General features: G+C 59.7%; 1 protein-coding gene across 6 annotated transcripts in view; it reads left to right on the top strand.

The window, feature by feature from the left end:
- ZNF516 (zinc finger protein 516) overlaps window positions 1-18,119 on the top strand; it is a 58,021-nt gene that overhangs the window by 23,466 nt on the left and 16,436 nt on the right. For 3 of the 6 annotated variants that reach the window (XM_040985134.1, XM_040985136.1, XM_040985135.1), the window contains exon 2: window positions 6,192-8,091. In XM_040985134.1, coding sequence (XP_040841068.1) covers window positions 6,366-8,091 — 1,726 coding nt within the window. In that variant the 5' untranslated portion in view covers window positions 6,192-6,365. Of the gene's footprint in view, window positions 1-5,569; window positions 8,092-18,119 lie in introns of those variants that run through there. The other 3 variants (XM_040985137.1, XM_040985138.1, XM_040985133.1) reach the window with 2 other exon arrangements.

The raw sequence follows: 18,119 nt of genomic DNA, 5'->3' as shown, positions 1-18,119 counted from the left end.
TTCCCCCCAGTCATCCCAAGAATAGGCTTTTTGTTTCAGGGCTCCGATAAGCTGGTTGAGGACGTTAATGATGTATTTAGTTGGTACCACAGTGTAGCCAGTGAGGCCCTGCGGCATTGTCCGGAGAACAGCAGGGCCTGTGTGCCGCAGCCCACGCAGGCCAGCCGGCCCTCCCGGCCTCTCCTGCCGAGCTGGCCAGGCCAGGCTGCACCCTTAGGGTGTGCCTGGGAGCCCAGACCCTCCTCGGCAGACAGCGGCATCGAGAATGTCTCCGGAGCTCTCTGGTGTAGGCTGCCGCCTCGCCCCTGCCCCAGGCCGTCCCCCATTACCTGCTGCTCCCAGCAGGGAGTGGGCATGCACTCCGGCCTGGCTGTGCTGGGTCCTGGGCTTCCGGGAGCTGTTTCCTGCTCCAGTGGCGTTCATTGAGGGTTTTTTTAAAAGTCTTTTTTTGAAGAGCTACAGACTTCATTGAGATGAAGGGCACCCCAAGGATAGGAACCATCTCGCTGCATTGGCTTCGCTGGTTTTCAGTCGGCTCCATGTCTGTGTCCCAGGCCACCTGCTTGCGAAAGCAGTGGAAACTCAGTGCTATCCAGTGTTGTGTCCGTAGTGATGGGGGATTTTGTTGAAGGGCTGCTGAGCAGAGCAGTTCTGACTTCGAGGAGGCGCCGGCATCTTGGTGTCACCCCATGCCCGAGGCCCCAGTGTCCTCTGGTTGTTCTATCTCAGCTTCCTGGGCCACTGCTCCTGTGCACATGTTCCAGATGCGGCCCGTGACTGCTCCCCAGCGCCTTGGGCCACTCCCCTGCCAGTTCGTTGCTGCTCATCCGCCAGATTGTCACCTGTGTAGGGATGCTGCTGTTTGAGTGGAAGCTACACAGCGGGCTGAGCAACAGGCCTGGGAGGTGTGCTCTGCCCCAGGCCTGGCCTGTGGTGCCACTGTGGGGTTTGGACTGTTGGTTGCCTATCTCCTACCTGTCAGTCCATCCAGACAGTTGACAGGGGAGTAAGTCTCATGGCTGCTATGGTTGTATACATGCGAAGTCTGGGGTGCGTGAGGCTGGGCACAGTGTCCAGGCCCCGGACAGCTGAACAGAGCTGAGCAGACTGGGCTCTGTGTTGGGCTGACAGATGCCAGTGAAGAGCTGGAGTGTCCTGAGAGCAGCCCTGGCCGTGGCAGATGCCAAGAGAGTCAGGGGGCGTGGCATGGGTCCAGCTGGCAGGGTGGGCAGTTCCTGTGGGGCTTGTGGGGACGCCTGGTGGTCCAGGGCCTCATTGCGGTCCACTGCGGACCAAGGAGATTCCGCTGTCACTCTGCAGCCTAGACGGGGTGTGGGGGTCCTGTTGGCTGCTTGGGCCTGCCCTTGTGCCCTCATCAGACTCAAGCTGCCGGCAGCCGTGGCCGGGTAGTGGTCGTCTCCACTTGTTGCTCCTTGCTCACGTACCCTTGGCAGAAGTGGGACCTGGGTGGAGCATAATGCGGGGAGAGGGGCCCAGCGTTCACACGCTGCCTGCTCACACACTGGCACTCATCAAGGGATTTCTTGTGGTGTGTTGGGTGGCTTGCACCCATCCTGTGGGTGATTATCGGGATCACATGGGACCCTAGGATTCCCAGGGGTGAGGTAGGAGTGCAAGTCCCTAACTCATTGTGGGCTTGACACGTTGGTACTCACGTAGGAAGTGTGTGTGCCAGCTTGCTTCAAGGGGAAGGCCACTGTGTGTCTGTGATGGTAGATGCCCCCTGCTGTCACCCTGTCCTCGTGTGTTAGATAGGGTGTGTCCCTGCTGTCACCCCATGTGTTAGAGTAGGCGTGTCCCCTGCTGTCACCACGTGTGTTAGAGTAGGCGTGTCCCCTGCTGTCACCCCGACCCCGTGTGTTAGATAGGGTGTGTCCCTGCTGTCACCCCGTGTGTTAGAGTAGGCGTGTCCCCTGCTGTCACCCCGTCCCCGTGTGTTAGAGTAGGTGTGTCCCCTGCTGTCACCTCGTCCCCGTGTGTTAGAGTAGGTGTGTCCCCTGCTGTCACCCCGACCCCGTGTGTTAGAGTAGGTGTGTCCCCTGCTGTCACCCCGACCCCGTGTGTTAGATAGGGTGTGTCCCTGCTGTCACCCCGTGTGTTAGAGTAGGTGTGTCCCCTGCTGTCACCCCGTCCCCGTGTGTTAGAGTAGGTGTGTCCCTGCTGTCACCCCATCCCTGTGTTAGAGTAGGTGTGTCCCCTGCTGTCACCCCGACCCCGTGTGTTAGAGTAGGTGTGTCCCCTGCTGTCACCCCGACCCCGTGTGTTAGATAGGGTGTGTCCCTGCTGTCACCCCGTGTGTTAGAGTAGGTGTGTCCCCTGCTGTCACCCCGTCCCCGTGTGTTAGAGTAGGTGTGTCCCTGCTGTCACCCCATCCCCGTGTGTTAGAGTAGGTGTGTCCCTGCTGTCACCCCATCCCCGTGTGTTAGAGTAGGTGTGTCCCCTGCTGTCACCACGTCCCCGTGTGTTAGAGTAGGTGTGTCCCCTGCTGTCACCTCGTCCCTGTGTGTTAGAGTAGGCGTGTCCCCTGCTGTCACCCCATCCCCGTGTGTTAGAGTAGGCGTGTCCCCTGCTGTCACCCCATCCCCGTGTGTTAGAGTAGGTGTGTCCCCTGCTGTCACCCCGTGTGTTAGAGTAGGCGTGTCCCCTGCTGTCACCCCATCCCCGTGTGTTAGAGTAGGTGTGTCCCCTGCTGTCACCCCATCCCCGTGTGTTAGAGTAGGCGTGTCCCCTGTCGTCACCCCATCCCCGTGTGTTAGAGTAGGCGTGTCCCCTGCTGTCACCCCATCCCCGTGTGTTAGAGTAGGTGTGTCCCCTGCTGTCACCCCATCCCCGTGTGTTAGAGTAGGCGTGTCCCCTGCTGTCACCTCGTCCCCGTGTGTTAGAGTAGGTGTGTCCCCTGCTGTCACCCCATCCCCGTGTGTTAGAGTAGGCGTGTCCCCTGCTGTCACCCCGACCCCGTGTGTTAGAGTAGGCGTGTCCCCTGCTGTCACCCCATCCCCGTGTTAGAGTAGGCGTGTCCCCTGCTGTCACCTCGTCCCCGTGTGTTAGAGTAGGTGTGTCCCCTGCTGTCACCACGTCCCCGTGTGTTAGAGTAGGCGTGTCCCCTGCTGTCACCCCATCCCCGTGTGTTAGAGTAGGCGTGTCCCCTGCTGTCACCCCATCCCCGTGTGTTAGAGTAGGTGTGTCCCCTGCTGTCACCTCGTCCCCGTGTGTTAGAGTAGGCGTGTCCCCTGCTGTCACCCCATCCCCGTGTGTTAGAGTAGGTGTGTCCCCTGCTGTCACCCCATCCCCGTGTGTTAGAGTAGGCGTGTCCCCTGCTGTCACCACGTCCCCGTGTTAGAGTAAGTGTGTCCCCTGCTGTCACCCCATCCCCGTGTGTTAGAGTAGGCGTGTCCCCTGCTGTCACCCCGTGTGTTAGAGTAGGTGTGTCCCTGCTGTCACCCCGTCCCTGTGTGTTAGAGTAGGCGTGTCCCCTGTCGTCACCCCATCCCCGTGTTAGAGTAGGCGTGTCCCCTGCTGTCACCCCGTCCCCGTGTGTTAGAGTAGGCGTGTCCCCTGTCGTCACCCCATCCCCGTGTTAGAGTAGGTGTGTCCCTGCTGTCACCCCGTCCCTGTGTGTTAGAGTAGGCGTGTCCCCTGTCGTCACCCCATCCCCGTGTTAGAGTAGGTGTGTCCCCTGCTGTCACCCCGTCCCCGTGTGTTAGAGTAGGTGTGTCCCCTGTCGTCACCCATCCCCATGTGTTAGAGTAGGTGTGTCCCCTGCTGTCACCCCGTCCCCGTGTGTTAGAGTAGGCGTGTCCCCTGCTGTCACCCCGTGTGTTAGAGTAGGTGTGTCCTTGCTGTCACCCCGTCCCCGTGTGTTAGAGTAGGCGTGTCCCCTGTCGTCACCCCATCCCCGTGTTAGAGTAGGTGTGTCCCTGCTGTCACCCCGTCCCTGTGTGTTAGAGTAGGCGTGTCCCCTGTCGTCACCCCATCCCCGTGTTAGAGTAGGTGTGTCCCCTGCTGTCACCCCGTCCCCGTGTGTTAGAGTAGGTGTGTCCCCTGCTGTCACCCCGTCCCCGTGTGTTAGAGTAGGCGTGTCCCCTGCTGTCACCCCATCCCCGTGTGTTAGAGTAGGTGTGTCCCTGCTGTCACCCCGTCCCTGTGTGTTAGAGTAGGCGTGTCCCCTGTCGTCACCCCATCCCCGTGTTAGAGTAGGTGTGTCCCCTGCTGTCACCCCGTCCCCGTGTGTTAGAGTAGGTGTGTCCCCTGCTGTCACCCCGTCCCCGTGTGTTAGAGTAGGTGTGTCCCCTGCTGTCACCCCGTCCCCGTGTGTTAGAGTAGGCGTGTCCCCTGCTGTCACCTCGTCCCTGTGTGTTAGAGTAGGTGTGTCCCCTGCTGTCACCCCGTCCCCGTGTGTTAGAGTAGGTGTGTCCCCTGCTGTCACCCCGTCCCCGTGTGTTAGAGTAGGCGTGTCCCTGCTGTCACCCCGTCCCTGTGTGTTAGAGTAGGTGTGTCCCCTGCTGTCACCCCGTCCCCGTGTGTTAGAGTAGGTGTGTCCCCTGCTGTCACCCCGTCCCCGTGTGTTAGAGTAGGTGTGTCCTTGCTGTCACCCCGTCCCCGTGTGTTAGAGTAGGCGTGTCCCCTGTCGTCACCCCATCCCCGTGTGTTAGAGTAGGTGTGTCCCCTGCTGTCACCCCGTCCCCGTGTGTTAGAGTAGGCGTGTCCCCTGCTGTCACCCCGTCCCTGTGTGTTAGAGTAGGCGTGTCCCCTGCTGTCACCTCGTCCCTGTGTGTTAGAGTAGGTGTGTCCCCTGCTGTCACCCCGTCCCCGTGTGTTAGAGTAGGTGTGTCCCCTGCTGTCACCCCGTCCCCGTGTGTTAGAGTAGGCGTGTCCCCTGCTGTCACCCCGTCCCTGTGTGTTAGAGTAGGTGTGTCCCCTGCTGTCACCCCGTCCCCGTGTGTTAGAGTAGGTGTGTCCCCTGCTGTCACCCCGTCCCCGTGTGTTAGAGTAGGTGTGTCCCCTGCTGTCACCCCGTCCCCGTGTGTTAGAGTAGGTGTGTCCCCTGCTGTCACCCCGTCCCCGTGTGTTAGAGTAGGCGTGTCCCCTGCTGTCACCCCGTCCCCGTGTGTTAGAGTAGGTGTGTCCCCTGCTGTCACCCCGTCCCCGTGTGTTAGAGTAGGTGTGTCCCCTGCTGTCACCCCGTCCCCGTGTGTTAGAGTAGGTGTGTCCCTGCTGTCACCCCGTCCCCGTGTGTTAGAGTAGGCGTGTCCCCTGCTGTCACCCCGTCCCTGTGTGTTAGAGTAGGCGTGTCCCCTGCTGTCACCCCGTCCCCGTGTGTTAGAGTAGGTGTGTCCCTGCTGTCACCCCGTCCCTGTGTGTTAGAGTAGGCGTGTCCCCTGCTGTCACCCCATCCCCGTGTTAGAGTAGGTGTGTCCCCTGCTGTCACCCCGTCCCTGTGTGTTAGAGTAGGCGTGTCCCCTGCTGTCACCCCATCCCCGTGTTAGAGTAGGTGTGTCCCCTGCTGTCACCCCATCCCCGTGTTAGAGTAGGTGTGTCCCCTGCTGTCACCCCGTCCCCGTGTGTTAGAGTAGGTGTGTCCCCTGCTGTCACCCCGTCCCCGTGTGTTAGAGTAGGTGTGTCCCCTGCCGTCACCCACCCTTCCTGCTCCTCACATAGATGTGTGGTCTGTTTACCTGGAGGGGCGCTGTCTATCCAGTGTAACAGGTGCCCTCTGTCCCGGGGCTCAGGCACTGCCTCTGGGGGCTGACTGGGCTCTCAGGCAAGTGCTATGGGAATTGGCTCAAGAGGAGCTAGGGTGGCGTGGGCACAAGGCCCCATGGATTCTGTCCTTGGAGCTCAAGCCTGTTCCACACCATGGCGCCAGATGCTTGCTGTGCCGTCGCTGAACTCTTGGTGGTCTGGTCTTGCTGTGTAAATCAGCCGTGTTGTCCTTTGCGTCCCTTGCCCTGGCCTGGCCTCCTCCAGCTGCTTGCTCAGGTCTCTTATAGCAGGTTTGGGTGATGGGCAGTGCTCCCAGCGTCCTGCACACACCATGCTCTCCTGAGGTGTGTCTTTGTCACGGGTTCATGTTCTGGTGCACATGCTGACGGTCCGTGTCTGTGTCCTCTGTTTTGGGTTGGGCAGCATCCTGGTGGAGCGGGCACTGATCTTTCACCTCTCTGTTCCAGGTGCTAGCTGCCACGAGCCCGGTGCTCCCTGAGGAACATGTCTGTGGGCATTGGTGCAGGCGCCTGCCTTGCCCCGGGCAGCCAGTCGCCACTCTGAGCATGGGGAGATAGAAGGCTGTGGCTGCAGGCTGTGCCAGAGCGCCGACGCTGAGCCAGCTCCACACCCTCGTCCCGATGGATCGCAGTAGAGAGGCGGAAGTGGAGCTGAGGAGGGGCCCCAGCCCTCCCCGGGCAGGCCGGAGCCGTGACGGGGATGGGGACAAGGTGGCGTGCCACAGCTGCTGTCTGTGCGGCAAGAGCTTCGCCTTCCAGAGCTCGCTGTCACAGCACATGCGCAAGCACACAGGCGAGAAGCCCTACCAGTGTCCCTACTGCGAGCACAGGGCCTCGCAGAAGGGCAGCCTTAAGATGCACATCCGTAGCCACCGCACAGGCACCCTGGTCCAGGGCCATGAGCCACACGCGGCTGAGGGCCCGGACGGCCGTGGCAGCCCCACGAAGAGTACCTCGGCCTGCAACGGGGTCCTGAACGGGGCGGCGCCTGCAGACGGCAGAGTGCTTCTGCGCAGCGGCCGGAGGGAGGCCGAGGGGCCCGGCGCCCCTGAGGACACCGGGGCTGTTGTCCAGTGCACCTTTTGCAAGAGCCAGTTTGGGCGGAAGAAGGAGCTGGAGCTACACGTGCACCAGGTGCACAAGCCCTTCAAGTGCAGGCTGTGCGGCTTTGCCACGCTGCGGGAGGAATCGCTGCTCAGCCACGTCGAGCGGGACCACATCACGGCGCAGGTGCCCAACGGCGCCGCTCGGGTCAGTGTGGAGAACGGCAAGCCTGAGCTGAGCCCTGGCGAGTTTGCCTGCGAGGTGTGCGGCCAGGCCTTCAGCCAGACCTGGTTCCTCAAGGCGCACATGAAGAAACACCGTGGTTCTTTGGACCACGGCTGCCATGTGTGTGGCCGCCGGTTCAAGGAGCCGTGGTTCCTGAAGAACCACATGAAGGCGCATGGCCCCCGGGCGGGTGGCAAGAACCGGCCCCGCAGTGAGCTGGATGCCGTGGCCACTATCAACGACGTGGTGCAAGAAGAGGTCATTGTGGCCGGCCTGTCGCTCTACGAGGTTTGCGCCAAGTGTGGCAACCTGTTTACCAACCTGGACAGCTTGAACGCCCACAGCGCCATCCACCGGCAGGTTGAGGCTGGACGCACTTGCGCCGCTGCCGAGGAGGGCCCTGCCAGCACTAAGCAGCTCTTCCTCCGGTGCCTGCGCCTGAGACCCTCTGTGGCCAGGGACGTGCTCCCCGGTGGGCAGGCTGGGAAGCGGGTGGCCGAACTGGACCCCGTCAACAGCTACCAGGCCTGGCAGCTGGCCACCCGGGGTAGGGTGGCCCAGCCTGCTGAGTACCTCAAGTACGGGGCCTGGGACGAGGCGCTGGCTGGAGACGTGGCCTTCGACAAGGACCGGCGTGAGTACATCCTGGTGAGCCAGGAGAAGCGCAGGCGAGAGCAGGATGTGCCAGCTGCCCAGGGTCCCCCCCGGAAGAGGGCTGGTGTGCTGGGGGACCCCGTGCTGCCCGGCCCGCTGGATCCACGGCCTGTGGTGCGCCCCAGCCGCAGAGCCACGGCCCCCGTGGGCCAGGGCAAATCCTCCGAGTGCTTCGAGTGTGGGAAGATCTTTCGCACGTACCACCAGATGGTGCTGCACTCGCGGGTGCACCGCCGTGCCCGCCGCGACCGGGAGGGTGACCAGACCGCTCGTGCCCGCTGCAGTTCCCTCAGTGAGGGCGACTCAGTGTCCCAGCCCAGCAGCCCAGCCTCTGCGTGTGCCACCGCTGACTCCCCGGCCTCCGGCCTGGCTGATGAGGCTGGTGACGACAGCAGTGAGGAGGTTACCGCTGATCATGTGCCAGGTGAGCCAGTGTCTGTCACCAGGTGGCCCTGGTCCCAGTGCCCTGGGGCTTCTATGCCTGCATGCCCTGAGCCCCCCACGGATTTCACACCTGCGTGTCCTTGTCCAGGGTGTCTGTCCAGGTACCCTGCATCTGGGGTGTGTTTGGAGCCTGTGCTGGTGGGCACAGACACAGGCACCTGTTGCGGTATTTCTTTGCTAACGACCCATATGCACTGGCACTGGCTGGTGCCTTTGGCCTCCTGAGGTGATGGGCTCTCTTGGAGTCGTAAGCAAGGAACACAAGAGCCCCTCTTAGAGGTGTTCATCCTGTGACACAAGCTTGCACCAGCTCACGTGTGTCCCACACACACGCTGCACAGGTATGCATTGTGCTGCACACGTGCAGGGAACAAAGCACACACTCATGCATGCATGCAACACGTGCCATGTGCACACATGAGCATACCACACATGCATGCACAGTGCAGTGTAATGCACAGGTGTACCACAGAGACAGGCACACAGGTGGACATGCACGTGCATGTACCACAGCCAGTATGTGCGGTGGTGAATCTTGGTTAGCACAGGTAACGTCGGGCTTGGCAAGCAGCAGCCCGCAGAGCCTGGCGCCCTCTGGGCTGTCCGTAGACTTTCAGCTCTGCTCGTTCTTTGTCCTGCCATGGGTGGTGGTTTTTCACAGGAGACGAGGTTTCGGTTAAGGACCTTGTTGCTGTCCCTGTAAAGCCTTACACCCTCCTCTCTTCTCCCAGCAAGCCGTGTTGCATTTACTGGAAGGTTCCAGAATGATAGGCTGTGGTTAGGACCGTGGTGTTGTGCATGGAGGAGGATGGGTCGCGTGTTTCTGGAAGACAAGCAGAGGTTGGTTTCGTCTTGGAACAAAGTCCCCGGACAGGTCACACAGCACTGAGCACGGGTCAGCAGAGCTGTGGCTGCAGGGGCCCGTCTCCGACCTGCTCCAGTGGACGCACCATCCAGCACTCGTCATGACCACTTCCCTTCTCTCTGGTCCTGCGGGGAAGATGGAGTATCTGACACGGGAAATGCGGGGCTCTCTCAGCTCTTCTGGAAGCTTCTGACTGCTCAGTCCATACAACCTCATCTGGTGTCACTGCTGGGTCGGCCTTTTCCTGGGTGCAGCTGTGGGTGTTGCTGGTGATGCTGTTGGCATCTCCTGGGGACTCCTGCCATAGTGCAGAGGGGGCAGCTGTGGGTGGGGTGCTGGGACACAGCATACAGTGGCTCAGGCTGCTACACCAGTGGCCACACCTGGATGCTGGGCAGGTCTGCCGCTTTCCGCAGTCCTGGAGGGTGCCCAAGGGGCCAGCCTAGGTGGCAAGGAAGGTCTCGTGGTCGCAGCTGTCCTCTCACCCTGCAGTTTGACTCTGGGTCTGGGCTCAGCACTTGGAGGAACTGCTTATTTAAGAGAATGTTTGGGGCCCGGCGTGGTGGCGCAAGTGGTTAAGATCCTCGCCTTGCACGCCCGGGATCCCATATGGGCGCCGGTTCTATCCCAGCAGCCCCGCTTCCCTTCCAGCTCCCTGCCTGTGGCCCGAGAAAGCAGTCGAGGACGGCCCAAAGCTTTGGGACCCTGCACCCGCGTGGGAGACCCGGAAGAGGCTCCTGGCTTCGGATGGGCATAGCATCGGCTGTTGCGCTCTCTTGGGGAGTGAATCATCGGAGGGAAGATCTTCCTCTCTGTCTCTCCTCCTCTCTGTATATCCGCCTTTCCAATAAAAACATAATAAAAATAAATCTTTAAAAAAAAAGAATGTTTGAAAGGCTGAGTTAGAGAGATGGAGAGAGCTGTCATCCGCTGGCCGGCTTACAGGTGGCTGCAGCTGCCGGGACTCCGGTGCCTGAGCCGTGTGCTGCTGCCTGTCCAGGTGCACTGGCAGGGAGCTGTGTCCTCAGCAGAGCAGTCAGGACTCGCACGATGCTCATGTGGGATGCTGGCATCATAGCAGCAGCTGAACCTGCTGGGGTGTGAGAGCTGCAGACAGAGCCCACAGCCCTCCACTCCAGGGAAGCCCTTCCTTGCAGAACCAGTGGAGGCAAATAAAGAAGCTTGGACTTTGCCCTCTGCATTACAAGGAGTTTTTAAAAAGGCTTACTTGTTTGAAAGGCCACGGGGCAGAGGCAGAAATCTTCCGTCTGCTTGTTCACTGCCCAAATGGCCAGTGCATGGGTCTGGGGCTCTGTCTGGGTCTCCACGTGGGTGCAGGGGTCCAAGCGTGGACTGTCTCCCGCTGCCTCCCCAGGCACATTAGCAGGAGCAGAGCAGCCAGAACCGGACCAGCACCGGTCTGGGATACAGGCGTTGTGGACAGGGGCTTAACTGGCCATGCCACAGCGCTAGCCTCAGACTGAAGCTGTTTCCCCGAGTCTGCGTGTGCTTTTGAGGTTGCTCCAGAGAAAGCCATGGATGTGGAGCAAGTTCTTTTTGTAGATGAGCAAGAGGTGGGCTGGCCGAGCTGGGAGAGGTGGGTGCTGCTGAGGATGGGTGCTACGAGGTCCTGTTGGCTCAGGACGACTGCTGTGCCCGAGGTGAGCACTCTGTACCAAAGGCAGTGGGAGAGGACAGGGTGGCCTTCCTGCCGATGGTCACTACGTGCCTGCCTCTGGTGTCAGGCTGTGAGAACGACGGGTGGTCCTGCAGTCGCGTGGCTCTCGCATGCCGTGTGCCAGCCATGGCTCCCACACCTGTGCTGGATGGGTGGGCGTGTTTCTAGATTGTTCTGGATGGTTGGAAAGCGTTTTGATATTGGAGTGTTGATCAGGTTTATAGTCTTGAGTTGAAATTGATCTGTGATGTTACTGTGCGACAGTAGGACCATGAAAGGATTCCTGAGAATTTGTGCAATGAAGATGACTCATAGACTTCAGGCCGAGAGGCCTGGGAGGGCTGGGCTTTGTCAGTGCCTGTCTGTGAAGTGACCTGAGAGAGTGAGCCCTCCTGTCTGCTGGGTCACTCACCTGCACACAGCAGCCGGACTGGGACACACTCCTGCTCTCCAAGGGGTTGGTGGCCTGCATGCTCAGATGTCCGCAGATGCACAGCAGCAGGAAGCGCCAGTCCCGCGGGGAGAGGGAGCTGGAACCTGACCCTGCAGCGTGGGCTGCCAGTGTCCCACACAGTGGGTGTCTCGGCTGTCGCACCCACTCTAGCCTTTCTCAGATGCAGAAGTGTCACTGGGTGTTGCAGGCAGGGGTGAGGTCACAGTTGGGGATAGCAGCTGGGAGAGCTGCGGTGCAGGGGGATGTGTCTCCTGGGGATGATGTGGGGGTCCAAGGAAAGCTGTCATGGCGCCCTGGCCTTGGAAGCAAGCAGCGTTGGCATTTTCTGTGCCTGTAGCCCACCCTTTGCTTGCTGATGCTTCCAGCCTGGCACACGGGAGGTCCTAGAACCAGAGAGGTCGGCAGGAGCACGGACAGCTGAGGACATAGCTGGAATTTGTGTGAAAGGCAGCGATCTTCCATCTGGTGGTTCACTCCCCAGGTGCCTGCCAGAGTTAGGACTGGGCCGGGCTGAAGCCAGCGGCCGGTCAGCCCATGTGGTTGTCCCACAGGGTGCGGGGGCCCAAGCACTTGGTCTGCCTCTGCTTTCCTGGGTGTTAGCAGGGAGCTGGGACTCACGCTGCTGCTCATGGCAGGTGCTGCTGGCTTCACCTGTCCCCTGGTGCCAGCCCCCTTTTTCATGCCTTGTGGTGTATTTTAATGCTTTGGTTTCCGAGTGAGCCTGCGTCCGTCTTGATGATGCGTTTGTGTCTCTTGCATGGCTTGCTTGCTCACGTTTTCCTGATGGGCCTTAATGTGCAGGGACTCTCTAGGTTGCGGTTTGGACCCTTCATTGTGCGCTTTGAAACCCTTTCTCATTTCCCTGTTGACTTGATGGAGACTTTGCTTGCAAAAGTCCTGGAGCACCAGGCCTGCCCATCTGCCTTGCGGCTCCTGGGCTCTTTGTCATTGGTGCTCTGTCGTCCACGGGGCATCCAGTTTGCAGAATTCCACGCTGTGTGAGGTGTTCTCAGGAAGTGACCACGCTGACACCCTGGTCTTCCGTCTGATCCCTGGAGCCACCAGCTCTTCCTTTGCCTGTCTCAGCCTGTGTCTGGTGGGAAGCCCCAGCATGCGCCCTGGGGTCAGGGTCTGAGGAGACATTCTTGGGGTCACTCTGGAGGTGGGAGGTCAACACAGCTGAGATGAGATCAGGCACCTGCTCTGTGTGTTGGGGTGGGCCTGCTCTCTCTTCACTGGACTCCACGCCCCATCCTGTGCAGCTCCTCTCAGGCTGGGCCAGAGGTGGAGTATCCCCTGGGAACCATGGGCAGGTGGCTGCGTGGGCTCCAGGGCCTGTGTGCCCAAAGGATGCTCTGGGAAGTCACAGCTGGGCAGGACCAGCCCATGCAGGGGCTTGGTCCCCAGGGGCTGACACATCTCTCTCCCCAGCTTCTGTCCAACCTGTGACGTGTCCCTTTGCTGAGAGAGGATATCCCTGCCCTGTCCTGCTGCTGGCTTTACACTCCACACTGCTGTGTGGGTGCATACCTTGGGGCCTGTGCCGGAGTCCAGCTCCAGCTGAGTTTAGAACTCGCGAAGAGTGCGTGGATGAGGCACAAAGAAAGAGAGACGGACCCCTAGGACTTCATCATCATAATGAACCATGCGGGAAAGCTGTCCGCTTTATTTATACAGAATCAGTCAAACTCTGGCTCAGACTTTTTACGTCATGGTCAAGTGGGTGTTTCCAAAGATAACTCTGCCATTTGTTTCACCTAAGGCTAGGATGTTAACCACCTGGCGCCTGGCTATGAAAAAGTTCTCAATAGATGGTGCATATCAATCACTAACACATTCTTACCACAATTACTCTACAGCTTGGTCTTGACACAGTCAAGGAAGAACTTCACAGGAGGGACCTGAAAAATCAAAGAAAGAGGGAAAGAATAGATTCCCACTACACCTGAAGACAGAACACCCTTGATTAGCATAGGATCAAAAGGGGAGTTAGCACCCTTGATTAGCATATGGTCAATGGGGGGAGGGAAAACCCTAAGCCTTATGGCTAAAGCAGTATCAGTAACATCAACTTCCAAGCTCACATCGGTAGTAAACAGTAACTCCGCAGAGGCAGACAATGCCTAAATAGATTACAGAAATCTCAATGGGGTTGTCCGGTGTCCATGCAAAGAGAGGTGGAGCTGCATTCAGGTGGTTGTAGAGACATCCACCGGGCCCTGCCACACAGCGGGAAGTTCCTTGCGGCCTTGCCTGCTATGGAACTATACTCCTCACACCTTCCTGTCTTCCACATCCATCACACGGACCCCAGCAGGCCTGTGTGCCCCTTCCTGGGGTGCCTCATGCCGAGTGGTTCAAGCCAGCGATGGGTATGTTGGAGGATTTGGCCCTCTGGTTCCAGCTGGATTTCGTGCAGTGAAAGGTGCCTGGCGTGTGTGTTCCCGTGCAGGACTGGGGAGGCACTGTGTGACAGGACTTGATGACGGAGGCTGTGTGGTGTGTGATGTATGCATTGTGTATGTTGCATGCGTGCCGTGTGGAATGTGTAGCACGCTTGCAGCATGTGTGGCGTGTGTATTTTATGTGGTGGATCCACACACGTGTAGGGTGCGGATGCCACACACGTGTAGGGCGCGGGTGTAGGACGTTTTGAGCAGGTCTGGTGCTGCTCTGGCGGCCTGGCTCGTCTCCACCCAGGGGTCGAGGGCCCTTGACCCGGTGGGGACTCGGTGGTGCATGGCCTCAACACCCCATCCGTCCTGCGTGCTGGGCTGAGGCTTCCTTCTGGCCTGGCCCGCTGGTTTCAACTCGTGCTCATTTCCCCAGCAGGCCTCTTCTTGGGGTCAGTTGTTTTCAGGGCCCCCAGTTCCCACACTGTAAATGAGGGTCCTGACCACTGGAACTGCCTGGGGCTTGTACTGCCAGGCAGCTCCTGCTCTGGGGACTGTTGTATTGGTCCACATTTCTGAGCCTGTCTGGAGCTCCCGGACGGTCCGCTGCCTGAAACTTAACATCCCAGCTCCCACCCCTTAAGGTGCAGCTTGGAGTCCTTGCCCTGCCGGGTGGAGCTGTGCTGAGCCTGCTGCCTGGCTCCCGTCCCCACCCCCGGGAGCCGCAGGCACGCCACGTGGCTGAGGGTGAGCTGTCCCCTGCCCTCCAGGCTGGGCTCTTTGTCCTGGAAGGATGGCCTTTGTCTTATGCAGTACTCCTTGACTTGAAATCCCAGCCGTGCCCGTCCTGGACCGTCTGCTGTGTCCGTGGCTTCCCAGGTTGAGCGCGTGGTAGTTCCGGGGCAGCCAGGCTGTGGTGTCTTGGAAGCTGGCCGGGCAGTGTCCCCCCGCAGGCTCACTGCTGGGACTTTGCCATCGCGAGGACTTGGACAGTGTAGGTGGCCTCCTCTTTCAGCCAGGCTGTTGGGGACAGCTGCATTAACGCAGGAATACCTGTGGCTCATGGAACTGTCTTGGGGGCCTCTGGGTCCCTGCAGGTTGCAGTGGGGTGTCTGTCAGCAGGATGGGGCACAAGAGGCTGGGGTGGGAGAGTGCCTGCTTGCCTAGGAACGGTGGTCCTGGCACTAGTGAAGTCCCCGTGATGTGGTTATGGAGTAAAGCTGCATGTGTTGTGGGGGGTCGGGGAGTTTTGGGGTACATGCGCTGGTGCAAAGTTCGCAGAATATTTTCTTGACGTATCACTCTGTGCAGCGGAATCGTGGAGAATCCCGGTGAGGAGAGCGGTCCCTGGAATTGCAGGTTGGAGGTGATTCCTGGCCATCTTTCTGGCTGTTGCTCCTGGGGCATTTCGCCTGTGTGCTTGATCGACACTCATTTCCAGATGGTGCACTGCTATCTGTGTGTGTGTGCACACGTGTACACATCCACACAGCTGGTTTTGGGGGCACCGTGGTATCTGCCTGTGAACGTAGGTGCAGTTTGGGGCTGTTGCAGGTGGAGGACGGTGTCCCAGGAGACCAGAGAAGGAGCCGGCGTGCAGCAGTGGCCACAGTGACCCTCGTGTGTGAGGACCGTGTGTGTCCTCAGCAGTGGCCACTCCCTGGAGCAGGTGGATTGCATGTGGGCCTGGTCACAGTCAGGTGTGTGGGGTCCTTCAGTGCTCATGTCAGACTGGGCCTGTCAACTTGTGCTGGAGCCCCCGAGTCGCAGATGCCCCCTAGCCCTGAAGGCACGTGGCTCGGGCTGAGCAAGGGCTGGAGTGCTCTGTGGAAGCAGGTGCTCCCTGCCCTGAAGGCACACAGCTCCGGCCCTGGTGGTGTGTGTGAAGTGTTCCCTCACTCCCTGGTAATATTTCCACCACCCTTGTTCTGAAGGCCAGGTGAATCTTGGTTTTTGCACACCCGTGTGCTGGAGCGAGCAAGGAGTGAGGAAGCCGCGGGCCAGGTGTCGGGTAGCTCATGGTTTTCAGGAGCATGAGCTTGCGTTAATGTCATCGTACTGAGTGTGCCACGGAAGAGACCGTGGACAAAGCGCGACTCCGTGCTGCTTCTGGTCCTGGTGTGTGTCCAGATGGCCAGGCTGGGCCAGGTTTGCGTGCAGGGGTGCAGGGATACTGCGTGGGGAGCCTGCCGGGTGGGGGAACTGTCAGTGTTTGCATTGGCACTCAGGAGCATGTGTGTGCTCACACACCTGACGGCACTGCACAGCATGTATGTGCATGGCGTGTGTGAGGGGTGTGGCTGCAGCTTCCACACCAGCGGGTAGATGTCACGATGCCAAGCTGTACTTCAAGTGTCCGACTCTGGCAGGACCACAGGAAGGGGGACCCAAGCCTCACGGGGAGTGTCCCTTGTGACCCTGGCCAGGCCTCAGGAGGTGCCCTGAGTGGGTGGCTGTTGTCTCTCTATCCTGTGTGGCCCCGGTGAGTCTCTGGTCTTTGTCTCCTGAGCTGGGCTGCCCAGGTCCTCGTCTCTTACTGGTGCCATAGCCTCGGCGGTGGCCTGGCTCTGCCCTCAGATCCAGCAGGGCCAGGTGGAGTGGGCAGGTCCTCTGGCTTTTGGCCCCACCCCCTTACCCATTGGGGCATCCCCAGCAGACACTGGAGCGTCCTTCCCCAGAATCCCAGGTGGGGAGCACAGGGGCCTCATGTTTGTTGATGCTGGACAGCCGAGTCCATGTGAGTAGGGCACAGGGTGCCCCATTGCTGCTGCCACCAGCCAACGGGGTCACCCCGGCTGCTCGCCTACGCAGGGACTGATGGGAGGCAGATGGCCAGGCCCTCTGCCCCAAGGCGGTCCTCCGGCATGAGGGGCCCCTGTCTTGTTTTCTGATTGAAGGTTGTTTCTGTGTTTCCAGGTGAACATAACACACATTGCTCAATTTCATATTGGAGTGATAAGCGTGTGTATTCAGTCCTTTGAGTGACAGTGAGTTGGTTCTCTGCCCGGACCCTGACCACACCTGGGCCTGGGCACTCAGCCTGGGTTTCCTGGTGAGGGGCGGGACTGGTGCCCTCCCTCAGCCCTTGCCTGCCACCTTTGGCTCCAGTGTGTGGTGTTGGGTGGCAGGGGTTGGGAGGGAACTGGCTCATCACTGGCTAACAGGAGGGCAGGCCTGTGTCGAGTCCTGTGCCACCGGATCATTCTCAGACACACAGAAAGAGGACAGAGCCTAGATGACTCCAGGGGGTTCTGGGGTAATGATGTCAGGGTGGTGACTTCAGAGGGCTGGGGCGATGACTTCTGGGGCTTGGGGCTGGTGACGTCAGGGGGCTGGTGACGTCAGAGGGCTGGGGTGATGACTTTTGGGGTGGTGACGTCAGGGGGCTGGTGGCATCAGGGGGCTGGAGCGATGACCTCCAAGGAAGCGGTTGCTGAAACCATCCTGGTTGTTCATCTTGTGGTGCCCAGGTGACTGCTCGCTGAGAACGGGGAGGTGATGCAGCCGTGCCCTCCTCTCCCGAGGTGTGTCTCCCGCGGCTGTCACCTCTAGGTGTTGTGGGAGAGGGCGGGAGTGCTGGGGACATCTGCACCAGTGTGGTGTGTCCACGGATGGAAGCTCACGTGACTGCACACACAGCGGCCGTGTTGCACTTGTGTGACTGCATATAGTCGGCCACACACGACTGTACATGACTGCTGGTTCTGCACACATGACCACATGCAAGGCTGATTTCACACATAACTACATGGTCATTCACACACATGACTGTACATGGTTGGTTCCACACACGTGACCATGTACACAGCTAGCTCTACACGTGTGACTACAGTCCACACATGACAGAATATACAGCTGGTTACACACGTGACCGTGTACACAGTCATGTCTGCATGTGGCTGTCTACACTGGTGACTGCACACATGTGACTGTGTGCACGGCTGGCCCCACACATGTGGCCCTGTACACTGGTGACTGCACACATGTGACCGTGTGCACGGCTGGCCCCACACATGTGGCCGTCTACACTGGTGACTACACACACGTGACCATGTACACAGCTGGCCCCACACATGTGGCCGTCTACACTGGTGACTGCACACACGTGATCGTGTGCATGGCTGGCCCCACACATGTGGCCGTCTACACTGGTGACTGCACACACGTGATCGTGTACACAGCTGGCCCCACACATGTGGCCGTCTACACTGGTGACTGCACACACGTGATCGTGTACACGGCTGGCCCCACACATGTGGCCGTCTACACTGATGGTTGTACACACGTGACCATGTACACAGCTGGCCCCACACATGTGGCCGTCTACACTGATGGTTGTACACACAGAAGTGCAGCTTGGGTATGAGCGCGTGCCTTCCTGGCTGCAGCTGTTTCTGCACACTTGTGGGTACACGTGTGTCAGTTTCTGCATGTGACCTGTGTTTGGGTAGGAGTGACAGAGTACAGTGTCCTGGGGGACAGCTGGGTGCAGCAGCCGTGTGGCCAGAGCGCATGTGGGTTCTCCAGTTTTATGGACAGCAGCTGCTGACCCACTTGGCAGGAGCGGGGCCTGTGTGTGCCGTGTGGACACTGGGACCCAGCGTTGGGCTAAAGGCAG

Source organism: Ochotona curzoniae, unplaced genomic scaffold (genome assembly GCF_017591425.1).
Source record: "Ochotona curzoniae isolate NIBS_2020 unplaced genomic scaffold, NIBS_Ocur_1.0 contig_43, whole genome shotgun sequence".
In the NCBI taxonomy this organism is placed as follows: domain Eukaryota; kingdom Metazoa; phylum Chordata; class Mammalia; order Lagomorpha; family Ochotonidae; genus Ochotona; species Ochotona curzoniae.
The sequence above is the reverse complement of the archived record's forward strand: the minus strand, read 5'-3'. Positions and strand labels throughout refer to the sequence as shown.